The sequence below is a fragment of the Parathielavia appendiculata genome (assembly GCF_033297405.1).
Source record: "Parathielavia appendiculata strain CBS 731.68 unplaced genomic scaffold N657scaffold_1, whole genome shotgun sequence".
Classification (NCBI taxonomy): Eukaryota; Fungi; Ascomycota; class Sordariomycetes; order Sordariales; family Chaetomiaceae; genus Parathielavia; species Parathielavia appendiculata.
Genome location: NW_026944220.1, coordinates 2,295,952 through 2,319,899, shown reverse-complemented (window position 1 = coordinate 2,319,899; position 23,948 = coordinate 2,295,952). Strand labels below are relative to the sequence as shown.

Sequence of the window (23,948 nt, the reverse complement as noted above, 5' to 3'; positions counted from 1 at the left end):
ACCGCATGGCCAGCGATGCGGCTCCTTGTTCCTGCTCCCAGAGCAAGTTGGTCCCTGCCAAAGAGACGTAATGCTGGTCCACCTGTCGAGAAAGAATGGCTGCTGGCTGTGCGGGAACTCGGAGTGGTACAATACAGCGAGGTGGCGGCTTATAAAAAGGAATGGAATGATCCGGTCAGGCCAGTTGATGGACAACAAGTGGACAGAACGAAGCTCAAAAGCACAGCACACCCTGGTCCGCTGCGTCGGGTATCGTGATCGACTCTGGCGAAGGGTTGGTTGGTCGACGCGAGGGCGCGGGACGCAAACCAGCAGCACCTCGAGATAAACGGCATACCAGCCCCGCGAAGGCGAAGAAAGCAGCACCAATGGCGGATATTAATGTCCAACATGCTGCGCCGGCCGAGACCCCCTAGGTCGCCCCAAGCTGGCGATGCAGGTGCAAGGATGGCATGGCTGCGACGGTGATGGGTGTAATGGGGGGGCATGAGGGGCCGCAGGGTGGGGAAAGGGTGTGAGCCTTGTCTCTGTCCGGCTTCATCAATAAAGTATCCGTAACTGACTGAATGCGGCACGAGAGCTCAGTGTCCGTGCGTCCGCTTGAGTTTGACCCTCACAGGGCCATTGCAGGGGAAAGGGAACAGGCTCAGCTCTGGATGCAGGAGACTGTCTGAATTGAGTCTTCAAAAGCGACTGAGCTGCACTGCCATCAACCCCGGGGTCCTTGTTGGTGGCCGTGGGCGTTGACCATTTCGGTCGAGAAACCCGATGCAAGTCTTGCGCTATTCCGTTCTGAGAGTTGCTTCAAAACCTTTGGAAAATCGAGTGCTACTCCGTAACAAGAAGGATGGGTAAAATTGTTTGTCTGTCAGGAACTTTGAAGCTGCTGTGCGAGAGCAGGTACGCGATGTAAGAACGTGCTTTCTGTCTCACGGTTTGATTTCAACTTAGGTAGGTACGAGGTAGCGAGTTAATTCGCCGAGGTTATCTTATCGCCGACTTGCTTCCATCTATGATCTGCTCGACCCCGAGCGTTCCAGACTTTGGAAAAAATCTGGGAGCCGGGCGCCGTATCCGTGTCGTGGACTTGGACATGCTTTGCCCGGCTGATTTACAATTAGCAACGCCGGCCGTGCCCGTAACCAGCATCAACCAAATTGCTATCGCCGCCCGCATACGCACGCTCATAACAGCCAGAAAGCCTTGCCAACCAGGTTGGAGAGTTAATCCAACCGGGCTTGAAACTGCATGCAATGCCCAGGTGCCTCGATGGATTCTGCTGCCCATGAACATGACACAAGCAATTCAGCCAATCCAAGACACAGAACACCACCTCAAGCGCGGCTGTTTGGTTTACACGACGTCCAGGATATGCAGGTGCGCTTTCGGGCCTCAACAACCAGACGGCAGGAAACAGGCTGCCTACAAGCAACGGCGAAGCCCGCAGGGTGCGGAATCCCCAAGTTGATGCCGTGACCTGTAACTAACGTTGAGGTCCACTGAGATCCATGAGACACTGCGAGTTTGCCTTCCATTGATGAGGTGCAAGATACTTTTTATGGCCTCCCGTCCCTTCAGTCGAGTCTGGCGCAGGAAAAGGGGCATTCAAAGCCCAAGCCTGGCCACGTCTTGGCAGCTCTCGAGGCTCACGTGTTCCCCACTTAGCTCCAAGAACCAGGGTCTGAAACGCTAGGGTCAGGCGAGCAAGGTTCCCGCAGAAGCGCACCCTCATCCGAATTCCACTTCCCTTCCCGTTGTTCCCGTCCGACGTCAACTCGTCAACCGATGACTGATGACACAAGATGAACTGCCAGAGTCGCAAGCGGCACGGCAACTCTATCTATGCTATAAAGTGCGACGCGCAAGAATGCGGTTTGACCCTAACCCTTTTCCAGTTTCACCGGTTTTCGGACGGCCCACCTCCACGCGGTCGAACAGCAACGCAGCAGGAATGCCACCATCAAGCCTTGTGTGGGACAAGCAATCAGATGCCGAGAAAATTTCTACTCCTGCAATTGGAACAGCTTCCACCGGAGCTTCCAGACCCGTTCCGAACATTCGGCCAGATAGATGTATTGCATAAACATTGGGGGTCACGAATTTCTGTTCTCGATCCCGCCGCCCCGCTCCGTTCATGCCTCCTGTGCCAGGGCCGCCAAGTCCGGGTACCGGAGTTCGGCGTTCTCTTCCAGAAACTCCATCCAGTCCTTCAAGAACTTGCTGCCCCTGACGGGAGACGGAAACGTGACTGAGTCAGTTGTCGTGTTCAAGTTGGCTCCAGAGGGTCTAGAAAACTCACCTCTTGACCGTCTCCGAATCCCCAATAACTGTCAACGACCGCTTGGGTCGTGTCATGGCCACTGTACCCTGCATTAACAGGCCTAATCTCCCACAACACGGCTGCGGCACGCCGCACTGACGGAAATCGATGGGAATGCGGCGAGATGTGACCCGCGGTGATCCGCGTTCATTCATAAATGCCCACTGGTTGCTGGATACTTGACTTACCATTCAGCCGGCGCTTCTCCCCCAGAAAGCCGACCTCGCCGTCCGGGTTACTCCGCACGAGGCTGACAATGACGGCCTCCTTCTCCCGGCCTTGGAAGCCGTCGACGCTGCCAAGCTCAATGCCCGGGAACATCTCCTTTAGCGGTGCCAGAATCGCAAGCTTGGTTCGTCCCAATTTCTGTCAGTCCTATGCCATGCAACCATCGGGATCCGGTTCGCCGCACACGGCATGACTTGGAAGACCAACATCCCGTAAGATGTCGTCGGGGGAAACAGCGGCAGAAGGGGGGATACGCACCTGAGCATTATAAGGCGTCACCACCGCGATATCCTCGGGCCGTATCCCGGCGTCCACCAGACTGCGCACGTGCTGCCTCACCAGCGCCGCCTCCATCTCGTTGCTTTTGCTGTCCCCGTAGAGGCTGCTCTTGGTCAGCTTCTTGCTCGCGCCTCTATCCTGCTCGTCCTCGTTCTTCTCCGGGAAATCGCCGCCCTGCGTGTCAATGAAGATGAGCGGCTCCGTCGTGTCGTCGGTCTTTTGGACGTCGTAAGGCAGGTCGATAAGCAGTCTCGCCTTGACCGACTCGGCGGCCATCAGTTTGCCCTCGTAGAGCTCGTCCGACGGAAACCGCATGATCTTCTCGTGCATGCGGTACTGCGTCGTGAGCATCCTCTTGATGGACGGCCCGTGGAGTTTCAGTAAGCGATCGAAAAGCGTTGTTTCCAGCGTAGCCCCTTTTACCTCTGCGCCGTCCTTGCTCTTTCTGCTCGTGGTCTTGTTCTTAGAATTAAGCGACTTGATCGTCGGCGGCAGCTGCAGGTGGTCTCCCGCGCAGATCGCCTTCTTCGCCGCCAGGAGCGGCACCCAGCACTGCGCCTCGAGCGCCTGGCTGGCCTCGTCAATAATGACCACGTCGAACTGCTCGTCGCGCAGCTGAAACCCGCCCGCTCCGTGCAGCGTCGTTAGAACCACCCTGCTGCCCGCTACCAGGTTGCTCACGCACCGCCGCTCCCGCTCGCGGTACTCCTTGCGCAGCTCCTTGAGCTCGGCGTAGATGGCCTTGCGCTCGCGGCCGCTGCGCGTCTTGCGAATCGACGCCTGCTTGGCGTCCATCTCGGCGCGGACGTCCTTGACGATGGCGCCCGCTTCCGAGGTGCGCGTCAGCACGTCAAGCGAATGGCTGAGCACCGAGGGCAGCAGGCGGGCCGGGTGGCCCAGCCGGATTAGGGGCACCTTGTGCGGGGCCAGGCGCTCGACGATGTTGTCGACCGAGATGTTGGAGGGTCCACAGACGAGGATGCGGAGGTTGCGCTTGAGGAGCTGCAGGATGAGTTCGATGAGGGTGTGTGTCTTGCCGGTCTGAATGTAATTAGTGCTGGTAACCTTCCGCAGACCATCAGCGACTCACCCCCGGCGGCCCATGGATGAGCGCAATCTCCCTCGACGCCAGCGCGAACCGGATGGCGTCCTTCTGGCTGTCATTCAGCGTCGGATCAACCCACTCGATCTCGCCTGCCTCCTCATCCCTTTCCAAGTCCGCCGGCACAGGGGACGGAGACGACAGCCCAAACAGAACCCTGATAAACGGACTGTACTCCCGCTCCTCCATCTTGGCCAGCTTCTCCATTGTAGCATTCATCCTGTCTCATCAGCATCCCTCTCCTCAGTATAACCCCCCCTTCCCCCCGAATCAGAGACAAACTCACCTCCTAAAAGTAACATCATCAGCCACCTTGACAATCCAAACCCTCTTCTCCCCCAGCATCGCCACAAACCCCTCACCATCCTCATTCTTCCCCTGCCCACCACCCTCATCAACCGCAACAGCAACCACCGCCCTCCCAACCCTCGTAACAACCCCCTTGACCCCGCTCCCCTCCATCTCCCTCACCTCCCTCTTCCGCTCCCTCCCAGACCCCTGCTCCGCCAGCAGCACAATATCGCCCACCCGAATCCCATGCTCAGGTAAATCACCACCACCACCACTACTATTAGTGCTAGTGCTTGTGCTAGTAGTAGCAGGATCCGGCGCAAGCTCAACAACAGTCTTTCCGCCCAGGCCGGTGCGCTGCGCAGACACGATGAGGTTGGCCAGCGCGACGCCGGCGCGTTGCAGGGCTTGCGGAGAGTGCAGGGAGACGAGGGCCGAGGACTCGGCGATCTCGGCGGCAAGTTCGCTGGCGAGGAGGGACAGTTGGGTTGAGGCGAATTGGGATATGTCGATTGTCATTTCTCTCTTATTTTTTTTCACTTTGGCTTTTTCTCGTTGATTTCCCTGAGAATGAGGGTTCAATAGGTTTCTCTCCTTCACTTGAGTCGCACGGTTGATGGCGGCTGTGGTGACGATTGAGTTGAGAGAGCTGTGTTTGTTAGAGTATTGGATGCGGGCTGTTGAAAAGGTGGGTTTGACGGTTTGGGTGGAACATGTGCAAGGTTGGGTACCTTGACAGACGCTGCGACAACAACCCAATTGCGAGATCAAGATTTGTTTTGACTGATCGAGATATTTCTTCATTATTATGTTATATTGAGCATTGGTGGAATATTTAGCGCTCATCTTCGGCTTCACTTACAAGGTCGTTGTCATAGTACGGCTCCCTTCCACCCTCATCATCCATCCACCACATAGAGCATTGCCATGCCGCGTCTGCACAGTCAGATCGACACCCACCCCCAGCCAAGCCCGTTCAACCCGATGCCGTAGTGACAAAGGTTTGTTTTGAAGACGTCCCGCTAGTCACAGGTGGTCGCCCTGCACCACAAGAATTATAACCAAGGACGCCAGGGTCACCGCGAACGCGGTAAACGATACTATCAAAATAGTGCCCCTGCTCGCGGGGAATTTGCCTTTGATGATCCAGTACTGCCCCTGAAGATACCTGTTATATCCCAGGAGCAGGATCAGGATGCTAAGGGCCAAGAATGTGGTGCCGAGAGGTTTGCCCAGGCGCCGTAGCGACTCGGCCCGCTGAGAGTCACCCGCAAAAGACGTGTTCAGACGAAAGAGTTGTGTAATGGCGATGCCAATCGAGGCAAAGGCTAGAGAGGTTCGGAGCCAGGCGAGAAATGTGCGTTCTAGGAGTCTCTCGGTCAGCTCGTCCCTCACAGACCCCATACAAAAGCGAACCCACCTAATGCCAGGTGATCGCGCGCAACACTCCCTTTGTTCTCGAGCTCGATGCTTTTGAAGTAGCGCAAGCTGCGCTTCCACCGAGGTTCAACCTGCCGCTGTTCCTCAGTTTCGTCTCCCCCCAGCGCAGGTGGCTGTAACGGCGCTTGGCCTTGCTGGCCTGAAGTTTTCCTGCTTTGCCCAGATCTCCTTCGTACTGCCGGGCTTGACTCAATCGTACTTTGATAGTTGATGCTCTGTTGCCGTTCCGGCTGAGACGTCACCACGCCAGGTCCATCGTCTGCGAGTTCGGGAGGTGAGATGGAACCGAAGGGGTCGCTGGCTCTGCGCCGAGGCCCGAGTAGAGGCTGAAGCCTAGGGCTGACGTTCGCTGAAATGGGATCGAGGGACTCGGCTCGTTCGCGGGCGCCCTGTGAGGTGACACAGGTCAGCTTTCACCCGTAGTGCACCTAGCACGTGCTGCGTGGGGGCGGATGTGGCGCGCATCAGCGAGACATTGTTGGTTGGCGTACGAACAGTGAGGGTAAAGATAGTGTTCACCAAGGGCCCAAATACCGCCTCAGTAAGGCGAGCCATCTATGCCGACCTGAATAATTTGTCGGCCCGCGGAAGATCTGTCTTTGATCGCGCTGAATCGAAGACCAAATGTGGGGAAACAATTGGATGGTCTGGGCGCACACGCCGCACCCCAGAGTACACCGGAACTAAGGTGAGGGCTCAATAAAGAGCAACTAACTAACCTCGAGAATATCCCGAATGCGATCCCTCGAAGATCTCCGTCCTGTCAGCTGGAGAGTCGAGCTTTTGGGTCTAGGCGCAGGCGCAGGCGCGGTTGCATCATTTGCAGACATGGTATGATCGGAAGCTGCTGCTTGGCACCTTCTTTGTGGTTCTGGCTTGGCTATCCGGGAATGAAGCGACACGGCACGGCATCGACGGTATAGAAGGCGTTAGAGCAGCCGCGGATGGCGACTGGTGTCCGCAATGTGAGAGAATGCATCCACTGTGTTGTCAGATCCTGTTTCGGAGCTTGACCCATGAAATACCGTACTAAGGTACGAAGGTGAAGCTCTCGTGGTTCGAGATGGCCGTACGTCATAGTCTGATAAGAGTGGAAGTGATCATGATGCATGGCCTGGATTTATCACGTGCCCCGTAGGCCCTATTTCTACCCACTGGACTTCGCCCAGACCACTGGATAACAAGATCCTTCCCCTCAAGCAGCGAATCAAACATCGCCATTTTTAACCGTGGAGGCTATGCTAGAGACTTAGCATACACACCATATTGTTGATCCCATATACAAGAACGCCTGCATCTAGGATAGGATCATGCATCCTCACTCAATCTTAGCCATGAGAGAGCACTCAGGAAGAGCTGTTCGCCGGCAGCAGCACGTTTCCACAACTCGCTCGGTGCTCAATAAGAAACAGTGGCGTGGCCTGATTGACTCGCAAAAATGGCAACCGCCTTAACACGGCTTCCTCTTCCGAAATCGTCCTCGCCATGGCACCAACTCTCAATCGTCCGGATTCTCATCACAGTCTTTCTACTTTCCATTAAGGTGCTGTAACATGATGATGGGCACCGACCGAGAACAGGGTCTTGACTGGTTGGGGCCTGCTGGCTATTAACTCCGCATTATCCGGGAGGGGTCTTGATTCTTGAATGACGGCGACAACGGGGACCCGCCAGGTCAATGAGGGTTACTTCGATTTTGTTCTCCCTAAGACCATTAACTCCGGATGATCCATCCTCTGGATTTGTTCGCCCTCAAACATAAATACGGGGATTCTGAAGCCGGTCAGGGGGACGGAAACCACTCGCTACCTTATCTGGGAACTCATACTCCAGAATAGCCAACCTTCATACTCATAGCAACAAGACAAAAATATGGGCCACACAATTCACGGCAAAAAGGTCGGCAACATCGGCTTCGGTCTGATGGGTAAGCCCTCATCGAACAACTTGATACAGGTCAAAAGCCGGTGTCTGACAAGCAAACAGGCCTGACATGGCGTCCCGACAGGCTCCCGGAGGAGCAGAGCTTCGCCACTATCAAAATCGCCCTCGAGAGCGGCTGCAACTACATAAACGGCGGCGAGTTCTACGGCCCGCAGGACAACAACTCACTTACACTCCTGAATAAGTACTACGAAAGGTATCCCGAGGACCAAGACAGGATTGTGCTTAACATCAAGGGATGCGCCGACTTGACCACCCTGATTCCGGACGGCTCGCCTGCGGGGGTCAAGAGGAGTGTCGAGAACTCGGTCCGCCTGATTGGCGGCAAGGGCCGGATCGACCAGTTCGAGCCCGCCCGGAAGGACCCCAACACCGAGATTGAAGTCACCGTGGCCGCCTTGCAGGAGCAGGTCGAGGCGGGCAACATTGGCGGCATCACGCTTAGCGAGGTCAGCGCCGCCACCATCCGTCGGGCAGCCGGGGTGGCCAAGATCGAAGCCGTAGAAGTTGAGATGTCGCTGTGGGCAACTGACCCGCTCGAAAACGGCATCGCGCAGGCTTGTGCCGAACTCGACATACCCATCCTCGCATACTGTAAGAACACCCCCTAATGCAGACAAGGCTAGCCTGCTTACAGCTGGCCCCGTCCAGCCCCCCTCGGCCGCGGGATACTCACCGGCCAGATCAAGTCCTTCGATGATCTCCCCGAAGGTGACTTCCGCCGACACCTCCCTCGGTTCCAGCCCGATGTGTTCGAGGGCAACTTTCGCATGGTCAAGGAGGTGGAGAAGCTGGCGGCCAAGAAAGGCTGCACGCCGGGCCAGGTAGCCATCGGATGGCTTCTCGCCCTGTCGCGGCGACCCGGCATGCCCAGGATCATTCCCATCCCCGGTGCGTCAAAGCCCGAGCGGGTGAGAGAGAACTCGGTCGAGATTGAGTTGAGCGATGAGGACATGGTCGAGCTGGAGAGAATCGTGAAGGAGTTTTCGCCGGTGGGCACCAGGTACCCTGAGCACCTGATGAAGCATATCGACACGAGCACTGCGTAAGAGCTGGAGTCGAGATGTGCCCGTTCAACAACGATGATGCGAAAGCAACAGGATATTGTTCCCTTGGAAAATGACAACCGTATCCCGTACCGTGTAATTTACCGGTGAATAGAAACGGAGCCACTACAGTGTAACGGTCTCGAAAGTGTAGTCAGCTTCATTCACACCCGGCTAACCAGAACACCGCTATCCGCACAATGAAAAGTGGGGCATCTTATCTCGGAGATTTTGGCACCACATGGCACATGCAAGCTCAAAAGCCTCCAATCTCCGAGCTCTCCACCAGCCGCACGACATCGTGTCCCCAGTCGCCAACGCCGCCGATATCCCCTCTCCGTTGCAAGCGCAGTGTCAGCCAGTGGTGTTAATAAGGACCATTAATAGGACTCCTGCGCTCCATACCGACGCGCCGCGGCACAAGTCACCTGAAGCTATCCGGGTCTGTCGTTGGTTAACGCTATCTCCTGAACGCCCTGAACGCCGAGACCAACGACGTCAGCGGCAGTCTAGCAATCTCGAACATCCAACCTCACCGCCCGAGGACTGCGCGCCTGTCACCTGTCGCCCGTCGCCCGCCGCCAACACCACCGCCAAGATGCCCACTCAGTGGGTAGACTGGTCGAAAACGACCCGGTCGAAAGACTACCGCGGGTCCGGATCCTTCGCAACCTTTCTGATCATCGGCCGTACGTCTCCCCCAACCCCTTCCCCCTCCCCAACCTCCCATCCCTCCTCACACACTAACCAACTCACCAGCGGTATGCTTCTGCCTCGGCATGCTCTTCGCCTCCTTCCCCTACGACTTCCCGCTCCTCTGGACGTCAGACCCGATCCCGCCGTCCTACCTCGACCACCTCGAGACCCATCTACGGTTCATGCACCAGTCGCCCCCCCTAATCGCCCGCATGCTGCACATCATCGCCTTCGTCGGTTTCCTGGGCTTCTTCATCAAGCTCTTCCGCCCCTCCGAAGCCAACGTGCTCTTTGACGGCGGCAGCCTGATCTTGTACGTCATTGGTGCGGGCGTCTACCTCAGCAACATCGTCAAGGGCATGCGGGCAGTCAGCCAACCCGGTGGACTGGCGGCGGCGGCGGCCGTGTCCGGAGCCGGGGACAGGACGGAGAGGTTCGAGGGCACGGTGCACAGCGGTCCGCTGACGGGCGAGGTGGTGCTGGGTCGGGAGGATAGTCTCCGGGTGCTGAGCGCCAGCCATGTGATCCTGGCGCTGGTGTTGGTTGGGGTGCTGGTGCTGCAGGCCGGGCAGTGGTATGCCGAGCGCAAGGAGGCGGACGATTACGCCAAGGCGGAGCGGGAGGCGGCTGAGAGGAAGGCCGCTGGGGCGGCGGTCGCCGGGAAGAAGAAGGTGTGACGTGGTCATGATGGTTGTTTATCTCGCCAGGGAGTGCATGTTGGATCGAGGGGGTGATGGGTGCATTTGTTGGATGTAAGGGAAAGTGTATCTACCGGCGTCAGTCCGACCAGCGAGCATGGCTACCTGGCTTCCTGACCTTCCATCCGAACTCACACCCTGCATGCCTGCCCCGCCAGAGCTTCACATACCAGTATTCACGCTCACACTAGCACCACCTCCTCCCAATGAGCCAATACCGAGTTTGGCTCAGCGGTATTGGAAGGAGTTCTGGTCTGAACTTCAGCAACCGAAATCGCCGGGTTCGACTGCCGATGAAAGGAGCAAAACTCCCTGGGGTGTTTCGTAGCCAACCACCTCTCTTCGACCGGCGCGGGAATAGGGCTGGTTAGTGAGCTTCTTGTTATTCGGTTTCCCAAAAAGCCTGTTTACTTTCAGTCCTACCAACAGTTTCAACATCCTATCAGCCCGACGCCGTGCACTCGATTATGGCCCTTGAGGTGCCTGTATAAGCTCTCCGTTCACCAAGCACAATCTTTGCAGGCCAGTGGGCTGGCTGAGCCGTTGCTGTTGTGCATCGCAGCTTGGTCTGGCATGCTGGCATGTAAAGCTGAATTGCACCCAACTTCATCGAGGCCATGGACGACGGGAAGTGACTCGGTCCGTTACAGTCATCGCGAGGTACATGTAAGACATGACGGGGCAAAGAAACATTTCAAGCAATCATGAATAATGTCATTAAAATATATACAGAGTGAAGTCAAACTTGGCAAAGTATCTATCTGGGTATGAAATCTTGCCCCTTCTACAACCGCTCCATGCTCATGCCGAGTACCCGATGGAAGCGCAAATGAGTGCTGCCTCCTCCTTTTGGACCAAACCAGACGCCACACCCAACCCCAAACTGCCTCTGTAGCTATGCAAAACTGGTAAATTCAGAACCAGCGCCACACCGGTCCTCGGCATCAAGCTCGAACTTCTGTGTGCCCCCTCAAGGGGCATCACCTCCTCGGCGTCTGCGAAGCCTGTCCATTATTGGGATCGTAGGCCAGATAAGACTCGCCCCGCGCCATACCGCCGAGGTCAGCCTTATCCAGCATTTGCGTGAAGGTGGTCATGTTGGTGTACCGGCGGTCGACGTTGCTCTCGGGCGTCCTGTCCGGAGTGATGTTTGGGTCGGCAAACACGTTGATGCTGACCGAACTGGGCTCGCGGTGCTGCGGGGGCGTTTGCGGCACGGACCCGCTGTCGTGGTCGACATAGGGCATGTCGACAAAGGGTGAATTCTCGTATTGCTGTGCGTAATGCGACGGTTGGATCTCGCCGTAGCCCACGAGTGCAACGCCGCTCAGGCGCTGCGAGGCCCGCGCCGCAGCCGGCGGGACGGCCAGCGTTGCTCCGGTTTCTGGCGAGTTCGCTGATGAGTCGATCAGAGCTGCCGTGACCGAGGCGGGTTCTTCGACGGCCTCGCGGGGGGGTGACGCTCTGCTAAAGTCACTGCGGAAGGCATTCTCCTGCATGATGGGAGCGCTGATGAAGTTGCCAAACGACGATGTCGAGCGGGACAGCTTGGGAGGGGTCCTCGATTGGCTTTCCCTCTTCTTCTTCCTCCTCAGGAAGATAAAGGCTAATAAGGCAGCGCCACTGAGAACGACCAGGCCGGCAGTGACGCCGCCGGCAATGGCGGCAACGGGGGGCCCGCTGTCCGAGCTGCTCACTTCATCGGGGTAACTGCTTGTTGTGCTCGTGTCGTCAGCTGACCTGGTAGGGTTTGCTGTCTGAGTGGACTCGGCGCTTGAAGTGGCGCTTGTCCTGGCACTACTCGTGGACGTAGCGCTTGGTTTTGCCGTGTTCGTCTGTATCGGGGCTGGTTTCTGGTCTTGGTCCATGGCGCACTGGCCGTCTCTGCACGAGTACCCAAACGGGCAGCATTGAGTGCCGCAGCGCTCCAAAGTACCCCCGAGAGCGGTAGTCTTAACGACAGCGTCGGGGTTCTTCTCGCCATCTTGCAGTGTGATGTCGCAGGGTACTGGCTTGATCCTCCGACAGTCGGAGCCCTCTGGGCAGCACAGTAGTGTCGTGTTCCCAGCGAGGGTGATGCATCTCTGCCCGGAAGGACAGCAGAAATAGTTTGGGAAGTTGGGATTGTCGCATCGGCTGAAGCTTGGCGCGCAAGATGATTGTCGCGTAAACAGCTCGTTTGTTGGTACCGCTGAGGCGGCTGTATGTACGGCAGCTGCTGAAGCCGCCCAAAGCGCAAACCGGCGCCTGGGCATTCTGACTTTGTGCGTCCAAAAATTTCTTGATGTCCTGACTGTGGCTCGAGATCGACGCCCGAAGAAGGGGGTGCCGCTGAAATTATGTCGACCAAGACGTCTCAATGTTAGTGAGAACAATGACGTCCCTGGAGTTGGGTCGGCCCGCTCGACGATAAAGACATAGGGTAGATCGGGTAGGGGGTGGAGTGAGGCGTAGCTGATATCACAAAGCAGTCAATCTCTTGTTGTGGTTGGCGCGGAATGAGTTGAGTTCAGTTGCTCAAGGAGTCTCGCAAAGGAAAGAGATGAAGACGGCGAGGGGAGAACAAGCTCGACTGAGCTTGGAGTAAGAAAGAAAGAGCCAAAAGCCATGGCCTCAGCGCTTGACGGAGGTATATTCCAGACAGGATACGACACTTGGGGCATATCCTGCTCACGGCCAGATACCTATGACGCAGCTGGTCCTTGCGAAGAAGCAACAGGCTAGGGCCGAATGGCTGGTCGCGAACCAACGCCATGTCAAGCCAGTTCCAGACAGCCAGGTCATTCTGTGGTGGAGTAGTGTGGCCAGCGTGTTCGACAAGGTCGCCGGGTGCAGATCGACTGGCCGCGAGATGGTCGCGGGCCATGCCGACGAGCCCACAGTCATGCCGATTGAGGTGGGTGACCGAGTGCGACGAAGACCCAACGGCATATGTCCAGTCCCTGGTGGTCAGATTCCGTAGAAAAAGCCACCGGTTTCCAGGAGGATTGGATGTGAAATCCAGTCCAAGCAGGGTGTGTGGTAGGGCGATGAAGCCTAGCAAAAGGCCCAGAAGCCTGAACGGCAAATTCAGCCGGGCCCGGAGAGCCACAGACTGAGGCGGTGCCTTGTTCGTTGTTTGATGATTTCTCGCTTCTGGTCGATGACAGGCCGGGATGAAGCGCCAATTTCTCCCTCGACAGGCCAGATGACTCTGAAAGATGCACGACTGGTGAGAACGACGTTCTTTGAAGTTGGGCCCTGCAACGGCGTTTGAAACGATCGGCGCTTGGCCCGGGCAGGCCGCCTGATTGGGGCGGTCATCAGGCTCACTTCTATTTTTTTGCAGCGGTTGGATGAGGTTTGCCGGCTGAGGATCTGCCTGGTCTGTGCTTGGCCCCATCTACGCACGTGCCCGCTGAACCCTGGATGTCTCGCACAGCCCACCGTTTGCCGCTGAAGGCCGTCCCGGCGCTTGTCCTGGCGCCTGCACTGTTTACGGAAAGCTTAACACTTGCAAGTTGTCAACAACCTGGGACCAAGCCGGTCCGCGATGCCCAACCCATGAAGTTGCTCGGTCATTAGAGGCCTCCTATGACCGCCTGATGGTCGGAATTTGCAAGTTGCCACGAGGAAATATTTACTGTGGCTTGGGCGTCTTCCCGGCCCAGAGCGCCTGTACTTCATGTTCGACATTACATGATGGACACTCAGGCTTAAGTCGGCATCGCAGCCGCTCGCTCACCGAGGGATGTGAGGCAGCCACCATGTTTGGCGATGGACAGCCACACAGCATAACGAATCTTGGGCATCTGGATCCAGGCGGCCGTCTGCCCGGCCGTCGGCAGTCGATCGACCCGGGTACTTGGAAGGCAGCGAGGCCGCTTGTTTCAGGCCTCAATCGGAACGTCTGGACAGTCAGCGGCCCATGTTGGTTGATTACCTAGATTGTTGGGACGTTCTCAGTCCTGAAACAGCTCAATGGTAGTTCTTAAGAAGAGAATGTCGCCGCACTGGCATTCTGACATCAAAAGGGTGGCCAATACACCACCAACTTGCAGCCCTCGCCCGATCTTGAGATGGTCCGACCTCGACAGCATCAACGTCAGCGCTGAGTGCTATAGACACATTCCAGAGTCATACCGAAGGAAAGACATCACTTTTCTTACTGCCGCGCTGTAACAACCCGCACAATTCTCATCGGCTGGAATTTACACAGGGACACCTGCAGTAGAGACTCACCCAGATGCCCTGGTTTAAGCGCCAAAATGCTGCTTTTCCGCGCCTGAGCCGCCACAGCATATCCGAGTTGCACGTTGAGACCTGAAGCCGGTTCGTATTCCGTTAGCTGTGTTCCCCTGGAGCTCACCGCTGTCCCTGCGTCACGTTGTCATGAAGTTTGCAACGTCCAGACGGCAAGGTGCATCATAGTTGCCGATACCGGAGACATGTGACTCGCCTCGTAGAATGACCCGGCATCATCGTGGTGGCTCTGACTGGTGTACAATACAGCCACGGCGAGCATGTCACGGTGGAGGGTAGCTGCCTATGGTATGAGTCGGCTGGTCTACCATGAACTGGCGCTCTGCCCTCGAAAGACCGGAGCAGCCATTGGAGATCCTGGTCATGGATTGAATCTCAGCGATGTCTCCCGAGTCCCACTCAGATCCTCTCTGCCCATTTCAACCCACCTGCAATCACAAGGCGAAGGCACTAAGAGATATTGATCAGGCTTTCTTGATTCTTTTGATCTCGGCCCCCATGAGGCGGGTATATCCCAGAACTACTATACATTTCACCTCATCCCACCCAAGCTCCTCATCGTCCAAACAAACCAGTGGTATCCCCATCAAAATCCCAAAACCCAAGACCAGAACTCCACGTCATGCATGCTTCTCAACCCTGTATACATATATATATATATATATATATATATATATATATACCGGGGAGACACCACATATTAACCAAGACCCCCCCAAAAAAAAGGAAGAACAGAGTAAGAATGAAAGAAGAGATAAAGAAGAAAAGGAAACTGGGAATTCGAGGGTCCTCAACAGCACCAGTCCAAAAGTAGCTGCCGGGTCCTCTTACTCCCCCTCTCACCCAACTCTTCCACCCATCCAGTGTCGTCCAGAACGTAGTATTGTCCAACATCCCCTCTTCTTCATCTTCTTCCATCTCCCTCCAAACCAACCAACCAACTTGCCTCGCGGCAACCTCTAGTAGCCCGAGTGACAAGAAGAAAAGAAAGGCAGTAGTCTGTTTGTAACAAAGAAACAGTGATTTGCAACTGAGTGTAGGGGGGAGTAGGGAGGCCGTTCCCGCCACAAGCCAAATCGGCAGCAATCAAATAATGAGGGGGTTTTACTTTTTGCTTAAATGAGCAAGTAATCCCACCCCTTCATGTGCATGACATCCCGCCAGTGGATGAACTGCTGCTGCCGCTGCGGTGGTTGTGGAGCCTCCTGTGGTGATGACGATTTCCCAGAGGAGGACGACGCCGCCGGCTGCTGCGGCTGCTGGCTGAGAGCATCGTTCTGAAGCCAGACCTCGCGCAGCAGGCACGCGACGCGGCCGAAGCTGCCAAAGTGGGCGAGGTCGCCCAGCTGCGCGACGCGGTCCTCAAAGAAGGCGCGGAACGACGACGTCGGCTGGCTGACCGAGCCGCCAATAAGATAGACCCAGCTCAGCGAGCGGTCGAAGCCGTTGGCGCTCGGGCCGGAGGGGATGTGCTGCAGGACCGAGGTGAGCTTCTCGACCAGGCCGACGCAGCTCGTCTGCGCCGGGGAGAAGCCCGGCACGAGGCTGCACAGGTAGATGCGGGCGGCGAGGCGGAAGGCGGCCGTGATGTTCTTGGTGAGCTGCTTGGGCGACAGCGAGCCGTTCGCGTTGAAGGGCAGCACGGGCGCGCCCTCGCCCATCTCGGTCAAGCCGATCTGGTCGCCCAGTACGTGCACGTGCTGGCAGAGCGTGATGTCGTCCATGCCGTCCTTCTTAAGCGCCTCGAGGCAGGCAATCTCCGAGATGAGGTACATAACGCGGTCCTCGCAGCCCATGAGCTCGCGCAGCCCGAGCGACGGGTTGGTCGGCGACAGGTGCTTCTCGCGGTACGTGTGCGCGAACGTCGGCGCACAGCCCTGCATGGTGGCCCCGAGTATGTCGATCCACGCGGTCAGAGTCATGTTGAAGGGCGTCTGGGTCAGCGGCTCGGTCGGGTCCGACACGATGCGCGGCAGGTCGAGCTTCTGGACGAGCGAAACCACGGCCAGGAAGTGCTGGTGCCAGGGGATGTCCGGGAGCGAGTCGTCGAAGCGGCCGACGCCGCACTGGAAGAAGATGAGACCCAACGCGGCCTCGAGAATCTGCTGGTGGTTCTCGTCCTTGTTGAGCGCATCGCATAGCGCAGAGATGGTCGCGTACCGGTGGCGCATGATGTCGCCGTCGATCTCGTCGCCCTGCAGCCCCATGGCCGCCTTGTAGTGCTGCGCGGCGATGCTCAGGCAACAGTGTAGGTAGCCTTTGTTGTTCTGCAGAGCGGGAAGGATGAGATCCGAGCTGACGGATCCGTGCTGGTTTGACTCGAGGATCGGGAAGATGGTAGGTAGTACAAACTGAATAAAGTGGTCGAGCAGCCGCTGGTCGCCTTCGTCAAGCTCAATGGCCACCTGCCTCGACGCCGTGGACGGCCCGTGCGAGAAGTCAAAGAAGTTCACGTTCAGCGTCTCCTCCCTCAACGACTCCCTCCGCTCCGAGTACACCTGTTCTGTCCATTCGCCTTCCAGAGGGAATTGGCCCAGGACGGTGCCCGGTGGCGGCGGGGTGGCGTAGGTGCTGAATGTCGACGTCGTGGATTCGCGCAGCGTCGGGATGTCGTTGATGAACATTTGCCTTTCGGTCTTCACGTCGATCTCGTATGGTGAGTATGGCGAGAACATGAACTCGGGATGCATCCCCGGCGTGAAGGTCCCGAACTCGTGCGAGCTCTGCGGGCTGTTGAAGTTGAAGCCGAAGTGCGAGTCAATCGAGGCAGATCGAGCGCGGTCGAGCGGGTCGGAGAAGGTTGCCGAGGTCGGGAGCGAGTGTGAGAGGCCTGGCGGTGACCCGACCGAGGTCTGGATGGTGTGCGTCGTGTGCGTATGTGTCGACTTCTCCGACAGCTTCTTGCGCTTGATGATCATTTTGATCTCGTCCTTCTTCGTCCTCCGCATGTCGTTGTTGCTCCACCACATCGGCCGCTTATATTCGCAATTCAGACCTAGATGCTTACAAGCTGTGCACATGGGCGTGCCCTCGTCGCACTTTTTCCTCCGTAACCTGCAGGTGTAGCATCCTTCACCACCATCCAGGTTAGTTTCCAGATCGGGCAACTAGCGTATGCGTTAAAGCAAGACGTACCTGTCCTGGACCGCCGATGCATTTGTGTCTTTTGCTTGGGGTTGGCATTGGCGCCGGCTTTGGAGGCCGATTTGGCCTTTGTTGCCGTTGTTGTCGTCGTCGTGGTAGCAGCAACCATGTTGACTTGCGAGGCCTTCAAGCGTTGTCCTTGGTGGTTGGAGGGTAGTGTTGACATTTGTATGCCTCCAGGGGGTGGGGGTGAACCTCTGGGGAGTGGACAAGGGGGGTGGGGTGTGTGAGACTGGGGCTGGGCCGAGCACAAGCGGGAGGGCAGGTGAGCCAGGGGCCCTCGCTTGTCGTCAGGGTCCGGATGCCAGGGGGGAGGGGGGAAAAGGGGAGCCTTGTCCTGGAAGTCGACTTCTCCCAACCCTCCAAGCACTCCTTGGAAACTCAGATCGTTGTCGAGATTATTAGATTACTGTAATGCCGTGAGTGAATGACTGGATATCCGAGCAAGTCCTGCTTGCTGTCTGGAATCTGAAGAGTGGATCGATGATCAAAAGCGGCCGGGTCGATACCAGTTGATCTGGTTGGACGGCGCAAATAATAAGTGTAATTAAAAGAGAGAGAGATGGAGAGAGTCGAAGGACTGTTGACTGGACTGGACGACACCTGGATCTTCAACCTCGTTTCTGGGCCTGCTCGAGGAGGGGAAAACAGAGTGAGCCCGAGAAGTGGGCAAATTATCAGAGATATATCCCAGCGCGCCGTCGAGCCAGCCACCAAGCTTGCGTGCCAGCGATTTCCTGTTTCTATTTTTGAACATTGTGGGCTAAATGACCGGTTCCTGTGTTTGGCCCATTTTGGGATATTTGCCCACTTTGCAGCCCATAGTGCGTGCATGTGCATCCGTCCGTCGATCGAAAGAGGTTGGTCTCTGCTGTTCGCTCGCACTGGGAGGCAGGGGGGGTCAAGAAGCACGATTATTGGTGCCATCAAGAAAGACGCGGCCACTCGGCATGTCTCTCCCCTCAGAAGGGTGCGAGAACGTGGACCCCACCTGCTCACCAACCTCAGGTGCCATGGTGGACATGGGCCCAAGAAAGTGGTGGTACACCTCTCCACGCCGGCCGCCGGGGTCGCTGCAAGGGTGGAAGCTCGCCGAGCCATTAAACAGGCAGCCGATGCCGTCGAGACTGGACGCCGCCGCTTCTGATTGGCACGGGGCTCAGGCCCGTCTGCAGGCTTCTGGACACAGTGGAAAGGAGGGGAACTGTCGAGATGCCACGGCCGAGCTACACATTGTAGAATGGAGAATTGCAAGCATGCGAGCAGCTGAGTGGCGTCCACTAGTTAGTTGACTCTTCCATATACACAATGACAGCCTGACCCAGTGTTCGGCGGTCGAGCCGCATAATAAAGGCCTATTGTTGGGTGAAGAGCCGTCTGGTCTCAGCGAGTCCGAAGGCCCAGGGCAGGGCGGCGCCGACGGTTGCTGCGAGTCCGTCATCGCACAATGTACGGATACCTACTCCATACTCGAGGCGGCCCTCTTCTTTTGCCGATTTACCCTGCAGCCCTGCCCGCAAGATACGGTTGTGATCGGCGGGGAAAGGCGCCCAGCTTTACGCCGGAGCCGGCCTCTGGCCCCCACGGCAAAGGGCCCGGCTTCCCGCAGTTCCTGGTTGTGCCCACCAAGATACGGCACAGCAATGCTGTCGACAACGGTGAATTGTGAGGTAGCTTGAGCGAGAGACATGGCTCGGTAGCTATCGATTTGGGCAATTCGGCCTCGCATGACTCTGATGTCAGCAACGGTTCTTTCAGATAGCGACGTCGGCTTCCCTTTTCATCGATGCCGATGAAATGCCCCAATCTTGAGCTCTCACATATCAACTGGGCTTCTCTCGGAGTCGGGCTGGGATTCGTCGCCTCCCAAAGCCAGCGATGGAATTGTCTGGCCCGACTTGGTTCATGTGGCTGGCCAGGTCTTGGTCGGCGAAGGCTGAAGGTATTAGCTCGCGATCGGGTGTTACCGCAAGTACAAACCAGGGCGATGTAATTTTTGTGCGCAATTCCTGCCGCGAATCCCGCCATGTTGTGTGCGCAATGGGCGTACGGAGGTAGCAATGTAGCATTCCCGAAGGCCGCGGAATTTCGGGTGGCAGGCAAGCATCGCTGGTGTGCTGGTTGCAAAGAGACGAGAATGCGGTTAACGACGTTGATTCGATGGACGTTGTGGTCCAGATGTGTGATGGACAAACCCTCGTGCATATCAACATGCGGCCCGCGAGGCGGCAACCAACCCAGATTGGCTCGCGCATCAAGATCAGCCGGGGTCTTGGACAGGGATTATTAGGCTAGTGGACGGCGCTGTGACCAATGACGCGGGCAGGACAGGTTATTCGAGATGGACAGATCAAGCCTCGGGGATCTGGTCAAATGTTCCGCTTGGAGTGCAGCGTCAGCCTTGGCATCCAATCTGACGTTCCCCATGAAGAGGCACGGCCGACAGCCTTGCATGATGAGCAGGTCCGATCTCTGGAATCTCCAGTGCCTATCGGTAATGTGCTGCCAGTGAGAAAGGCAAGACGCCTGTTGAGAAATTCTTCAGCTGATAGAAAAATCAGATACGGATTGTGAAAGTGAGAGTGACATTGGGCAACACTTCTCGCTTTTCGGAGTCCTTCGGCGTCTCGGGCCAGGCCGTGGATGGTCAGGGAGACGCAAGACATCCAGGACGGGACCAATTGACCGTACGGAACTGCTGGAAATGGTTGTGTCTTTATAGCTGTATCGAGATGCTAACAAGCTCAGAGACTGTGGCTGTGGGTGGTTCCCCATCCCATTGTCACCATCGGAGGATTCAACGGCCATGATGTGTTCAGATTGGTGTTGGGGAATGGTGGTCAGCAACGTATGGCTCCGCTGAACAGGGAAACAGGGCTAATTAGCCGCCGTCCATCCGTTTTGGGTAGTCTGTTCAAGGACGAGCAAATTGCCTACACGCATGATGAATTTAGCCCACTTTAATGTCAGACTAATTATGTTCAAGAAACCCACGTGCTGAGTGAGTGACTGCACTCATTCCGTTAGAGCATGCTATTTTTACCCTCGTTCTTACTCGACCAAATTAGGCCAGTTAGGGAAAACTTAGCTCACCTGACTGTTACCTACAAAAGTAGGACTAATTAGGTACATCAAAAGTTTGGGCTAATTGTATTTCGAAGATTTCTCGCACGGTGCTGACCGAGAACTCCGAGATCTGAGCTTCACGGTTCCGACGCTCCCCACCGCCAAGGTCGCAGCACCAAGAAGTCTCGCATGCTCAAAGTTGCACGAACTCTTCGCAACCCTGAGGATTTATCACACCCTGGTATCTGCCACCATCTCATCCCCCATCATCAACACCGGCTCCACGGCTAAATGTAAGAAAGGCCTGATGACGATGCCGACGGGTTTGGCAAGAAATACTACTCTTGGGGCCAAGAAGCAATTGTTGCTCGACGCGGACGTCGGCCGACTTTTCGCGAGACTATTCCGCCGCAGTTATCAGCAAATTGTGGCCTCTCGGAGGTGAAGGTGGAGCGGGCCGGCGAATTTCAGCTTTTTGACCGCGGTTGCCGAGAGCGGCCTTGACCGTTAAGCTGTCCAGAACGCACAACCCCACGCCTGCCTGGTCCTCAACTCTGGGCATGCTCAGCCTACCTGTTTGAACACGGCGCAATGGTTTTTACAGACCGGCTATCGAGATCTAAATGGCTGAGAAACAAGTGGTGATGGCGGAACTTTCGCCCGCAAAATCGAGCAACCAGCGATGTCGACAGGGAGGGCGTGTGTTTAGTTCGGAAGAGAACAAACGGCATTGCAGATCTTCATGAATGCCCGCTCTGCGCCCGTCCGCTCGCTGAACTCGATGGCAAGGGCATTGACGGCCGCACAAGCTGAATAGCAGATCGCCTTGCCGTCTAAATGATCCGCCAGACCTGACCCTGGCTTCTTTGAACTCGGCTGAAGACCCATCTGCGCCTCTTCTCTTGCGCGGCCGCTACCAAGCTCCGGCAATGGCTGCACTACTGGCTCACCTGACCGCAATGACTGCGCTGTGGCAATTCAAGCATAAACCGATCAGTGGACTCATAACGAGACTTGTCTGTTGGAAAATGATTCAGCAACAGCCACATTCATGTCTGAACATCGCGTGTTAGTGACTCCCTTCCAATCTTGGAAGTGCTTGCAGTGCGGATCTCGAACTCTTTCAAGGATGCGTAAGCGAGAATCGCATGGGCTGGTCTAGCAGCCCCACATCGCGATGCACCAATGCACGCCGTCGCCGATAGCTTCCGTCGCGGGGAACATGGATCATCTCTGACCGATTACAAGCGTGGAGATGGAGATGTCCGCGTGGCAGGGGGGGTGTATGTGTAAATGAGTATTTAGGGTTATTTAATTTCCCTGTCACGTCTAGAAAACGTGATATCGATCATATCAAGTAATCAATCACATCTCGGACGGGCCGAAAAAGATAAACCCGTGTTTTGAGCTCGAGTGCTCTGTTTCTACAATGCTTTTGTGATCGCGAAATCAAGGAACACACGTGCAAAGCTGTTCAGGCGAGCTTCCGTGTTCAGACCCCAGGAACCCGCTCTCATTCGACCTTGCTCAACACTAGGGGTCCATGGCAGTGCGACGCTACAAACTAGCTCTCAGTTGAAAGCTGACCACTCACACTTCGAAGCCAGCACTTCGTCGCCATCTTCAAGCCGGACCATCCACCACACCTGGCTGGCCACTGGTCGCAGTCCCTTAAGGTCATGTGAATAAGTCAAACATCCACCGAGGGGCCTCGACGACCGATTCGCCCCTGAGGTTTAAGAGAGTACCTTGAGAATCCAAGGTATATTCGAGGATTTCGGTGAGGGTTTTCGAGGGTACCGTCGGTCTTGGCCCATTCGGATAGCGGCACGGATCTCCGCACGCAGTTCGTCGCGAAGCATGACGGCAGTAAAGTTACTCTAACGGCCGACGGCATGTCTCTTCACTGTCTCCTCCCGTCAGCCGTTGGGCATGAACTAAGATGGCACTATCTGAAGCCTGCGTTCAGGCGGTCAGAAGAACGCGGGAGCGGCCCCATCAAGGCAACGTCCGAGTGGTCAGCCAACTTGGGGACAAATGCAGCGAGCCGTTGAGTGCATTCCATAGCCGAAACCGACCGTTGACTCCCACACATGAATGGCATGCTGAAGTCTTACACACACGGCCAGTGACACAATCCTCTTCCCTTCCAGCGACTTTCCAGAACCGCGAAAGAGCCATCTGTGTAAGTCTATCGGTGCAGGTAGCCGTGGACCGGAACGACCCCCTGAATCGCACGAGGTCGACTTGTTGATTGGGTTTCCGTTGCCTTGAATCACAGAAGGCCACACAATGTTCTTCGAAAACAGCAAATTACCTTCCAAGCAAGCTTCCAGTACACAAGCACTCAGTTTGCGGTGTCCCACGTGGGACAATGCATCAAGGTGACTCGACATGTAATGGATACCCCGCCATCAGTAACAGTTGATCTTGAACTGGGGTTCAATGAGGGGTGAGTGTTCCGCAGTGGGGAAGCATCACACGCTATCCGTAACCATGTCCTGTGCGGCTTTTATGGTCCGATATGGTTTGAGAGAAGAGTTCCGGTGAGGTTGATAACATGTTTGCACAAGGGGAATTGCCATGAAGGATGCAGAAGTGTGGGCTGATAGTGCATTTCAAGGAGACAAAACGACTGCAGAAGGATCCTGGTTGCCGAATATGGAAGTGAGCTCGCGATGATGTCGGACTTGGCGCACAGGACCTGCTTCTGTGCGACGGAAGCTGCTCTGCTGCGAAACTGTGCTCTCCCGGTGTTCTCCGAAACTGGACGGCTGGGCACCGCCGCCAACGGATGTTGACGCCGATTATGAGCTCACCGCAAACGCCCACTTCCCAAGCCATCTCATCTCAGTTCTGGCTGGTCAAAAGCCGCGCTGAACAGGGCATGTCGTCGTTATCATGTGCCTCCTCGAGGTCATATTTGCCTTGCCTCCTCCGCCAGAGTTAGTAATTCAAGGCGGGGAACCCGGCCATGTCTAGCCTGCATGGACGGTCGTGTGCATTTGGAATTCGATCTCCGCAACGCCACAAACCTGCCTCGGCCTGAGGTGGCCGGAACTAACCTTACCTTACATTGATAACTCCAACGTCATCCGGACCGTCCCATGGTGACCGCAACTTCCGCGGCCGAACGAACAACGCCGTGCCAGCTGTCGATCATGATCTCTCGGACGGCCAAATTGAATGGTGGATTCTTGTTGTCAACCTAGTTGGGCTTTACTAGGCTCGGAAGGGTCCGGGGTAGTTGAATGACGGCCACAGCGCACACACTGGCACATGGAGAGATGTAGCCTGTTCGGCCCCGCGATAGTGCGAGACGCGAAAGCAGGTCTCGGGCTGTGCAACAACGGTAGTGTTCGCCGGTCTCGAGAAGCCGTCGACAAGGTTTGAACCATACGGCGTGCCTCATTCCGTAGCTCAGGTGACTTGGGCTCCCTCCAGGCCCGGCC

At 56.4% G+C, this 23,948-nt stretch overlaps 12 protein-coding genes across 12 annotated transcripts; 4 read left to right on the top strand and 8 right to left on the bottom strand.

The window, feature by feature from the left end:
* The first annotated feature begins 879 nt into the window (after window positions 1-879).
* N657DRAFT_43275 (uncharacterized protein) lies at window positions 880-1,635 on the top strand. Its single transcript, XM_062787347.1, has one exon. The coding sequence runs from the start codon at window positions 1,013-1,015 to the stop codon at window positions 1,466-1,468; it is 456 nt and encodes a 151-aa protein (XP_062652609.1). The 5' UTR covers window positions 880-1,012; the 3' UTR covers window positions 1,469-1,635.
* N657DRAFT_639345 (uncharacterized protein) lies at window positions 1,238-2,047 on the bottom strand. Its single transcript, XM_062791757.1, has one exon. It carries the CDS (start codon window positions 1,730-1,732, stop codon window positions 1,484-1,486), a length of 249 nt encoding a protein of 82 aa, XP_062652608.1. The 5' UTR covers window positions 1,733-2,047; the 3' UTR covers window positions 1,238-1,483.
* Window positions 2,048-2,132: 85 nt separating this feature from the next.
* N657DRAFT_629862 (DNA helicase) lies at window positions 2,133-4,739 on the bottom strand (the record flags this gene model as incomplete). The annotated part of the gene is made up of 6 exons (XM_062790930.1): window positions 2,133-2,226; window positions 2,300-2,360; window positions 2,509-2,668; window positions 2,807-3,868; window positions 3,918-4,149; window positions 4,216-4,739. The coding sequence occupies 6 exons, from the start codon at window positions 4,737-4,739 to the stop codon at window positions 2,133-2,135; spliced, it is 2,133 nt and encodes a 710-aa protein (XP_062652607.1).
* Window positions 4,740-5,113: 374 nt separating this feature from the next.
* N657DRAFT_639341 (uncharacterized protein) lies at window positions 5,114-6,745 on the bottom strand. Its single transcript, XM_062791756.1, has 3 exons — window positions 6,380-6,745; window positions 5,641-6,049; window positions 5,114-5,584 (listed from the first exon to the last, which is right to left on the bottom strand). Exons 1-3 carry the CDS (start codon window positions 6,488-6,490, stop codon window positions 5,247-5,249), a joined length of 858 nt encoding a protein of 285 aa, XP_062652606.1. The 5' UTR covers window positions 6,491-6,745; the 3' UTR covers window positions 5,114-5,246.
* Window positions 6,746-7,532: 787 nt separating this feature from the next.
* N657DRAFT_561608 (Aldo/keto reductase) lies at window positions 7,533-8,653 on the top strand (the record flags this gene model as incomplete). The annotated part of the gene is made up of 3 exons (XM_062788069.1): window positions 7,533-7,587; window positions 7,647-8,198; window positions 8,256-8,653. 3 exons carry the CDS (start codon window positions 7,533-7,535, stop codon window positions 8,651-8,653), a joined length of 1,005 nt encoding a protein of 334 aa, XP_062652605.1.
* Window positions 8,654-9,248: 595 nt separating this feature from the next.
* On the top strand, window positions 9,249-10,023 carry N657DRAFT_676564 (Shr3 amino acid permease chaperone; the record flags this gene model as incomplete). The annotated part of the gene is made up of 2 exons (XM_062795905.1): window positions 9,249-9,339; window positions 9,410-10,023. The coding sequence occupies 2 exons, from the start codon at window positions 9,249-9,251 to the stop codon at window positions 10,021-10,023; spliced, it is 705 nt and encodes a 234-aa protein (XP_062652604.1).
* Window positions 10,024-11,024: 1,001 nt separating this feature from the next.
* On the bottom strand, window positions 11,025-12,299 carry N657DRAFT_563363 (uncharacterized protein; the record flags this gene model as incomplete). Its single annotated transcript, XM_062788207.1, has 1 exon — window positions 11,025-12,299. One exon carries the CDS (start codon window positions 12,297-12,299, stop codon window positions 11,025-11,027), a length of 1,275 nt encoding a protein of 424 aa, XP_062652603.1.
* Window positions 12,300-14,176: 1,877 nt separating this feature from the next.
* Window positions 14,177-15,325, top strand: N657DRAFT_43026 (uncharacterized protein). Its single transcript, XM_062787339.1, has one exon. It carries the CDS (start codon window positions 14,668-14,670, stop codon window positions 15,247-15,249), a length of 582 nt encoding a protein of 193 aa, XP_062652602.1. The 5' UTR covers window positions 14,177-14,667; the 3' UTR covers window positions 15,250-15,325.
* Window positions 15,326-15,401: 76 nt separating this feature from the next.
* On the bottom strand, window positions 15,402-17,539 carry N657DRAFT_629857 (uncharacterized protein; the record flags this gene model as incomplete). Its single annotated transcript, XM_062790929.1, has 2 exons — window positions 15,402-17,356; window positions 17,422-17,539. The coding sequence occupies 2 exons, from the start codon at window positions 17,537-17,539 to the stop codon at window positions 15,402-15,404; spliced, it is 2,073 nt and encodes a 690-aa protein (XP_062652601.1).
* Window positions 17,540-17,587: 48 nt separating this feature from the next.
* N657DRAFT_43028 (uncharacterized protein) lies at window positions 17,588-18,729 on the bottom strand. Its single transcript, XM_062787340.1, has one exon. It carries the CDS (start codon window positions 18,529-18,531, stop codon window positions 17,812-17,814), a length of 720 nt encoding a protein of 239 aa, XP_062652600.1. The 5' UTR covers window positions 18,532-18,729; the 3' UTR covers window positions 17,588-17,811.
* A 61-nt stretch (window positions 18,730-18,790) lies between these two features.
* Window positions 18,791-19,520, bottom strand: N657DRAFT_639336 (uncharacterized protein). Its single transcript, XM_062791755.1, has one exon. It carries the CDS (start codon window positions 19,456-19,458, stop codon window positions 18,928-18,930), a length of 531 nt encoding a protein of 176 aa, XP_062652599.1. The 5' UTR covers window positions 19,459-19,520; the 3' UTR covers window positions 18,791-18,927.
* A 984-nt stretch (window positions 19,521-20,504) lies between these two features.
* On the bottom strand, window positions 20,505-21,444 carry N657DRAFT_639333 (uncharacterized protein). Its single transcript, XM_062791754.1, has one exon. It carries the CDS (start codon window positions 21,056-21,058, stop codon window positions 20,897-20,899), a length of 162 nt encoding a protein of 53 aa, XP_062652598.1. The 5' UTR covers window positions 21,059-21,444; the 3' UTR covers window positions 20,505-20,896.
* Between the last annotated feature and the right edge of the window lie 2,504 nt (window positions 21,445-23,948).

Bases quoted from the DNA above. Each gene is read 5' to 3' on its own strand.
- N657DRAFT_43275 (XM_062787347.1), top strand. From the start codon at position 1,013: ATGATCTGCTCGACCCCGAGCGTTCCAGACTTTGGAAAAAATCTGGGA.
- N657DRAFT_639345 (XM_062791757.1), bottom strand. From the start codon at position 1,732: ATGAGGGTGCGCTTCTGCGGGAACCTTGCTCGCCTGACCCTAGCGTTT.
- N657DRAFT_639341 (XM_062791756.1), bottom strand. From the start codon at position 6,490: ATGTCTGCAAATGATGCAACCGCGCCTGCGCCTGCGCCTAGACCCAAA. The intron at 6,050-6,379 runs GTTAGTTAGTTG...GTCACCTCACAG, and splicing joins GCATTCGGGATATTCTCGAG to GGCGCCCGCGAACGAGCCGA. The intron at 5,585-5,640 runs GTGGGTTCGCTT...AGAGACTCCTAG, and splicing joins GCGCGATCACCTGGCATTAG to AACGCACATTTCTCGCCTGG.
- N657DRAFT_43026 (XM_062787339.1), top strand. From the start codon at position 14,668: ATGTCTCCCGAGTCCCACTCAGATCCTCTCTGCCCATTTCAACCCACC.
- N657DRAFT_43028 (XM_062787340.1), bottom strand. From the start codon at position 18,531: ATGGCTCGGCGAGCTTCCACCCTTGCAGCGACCCCGGCGGCCGGCGTG.
- N657DRAFT_639336 (XM_062791755.1), bottom strand. From the start codon at position 19,458: ATGGCGGGATTCGCGGCAGGAATTGCGCACAAAAATTACATCGCCCTG.
- N657DRAFT_639333 (XM_062791754.1), bottom strand. From the start codon at position 21,058: ATGCCCAGAGTTGAGGACCAGGCAGGCGTGGGGTTGTGCGTTCTGGAC.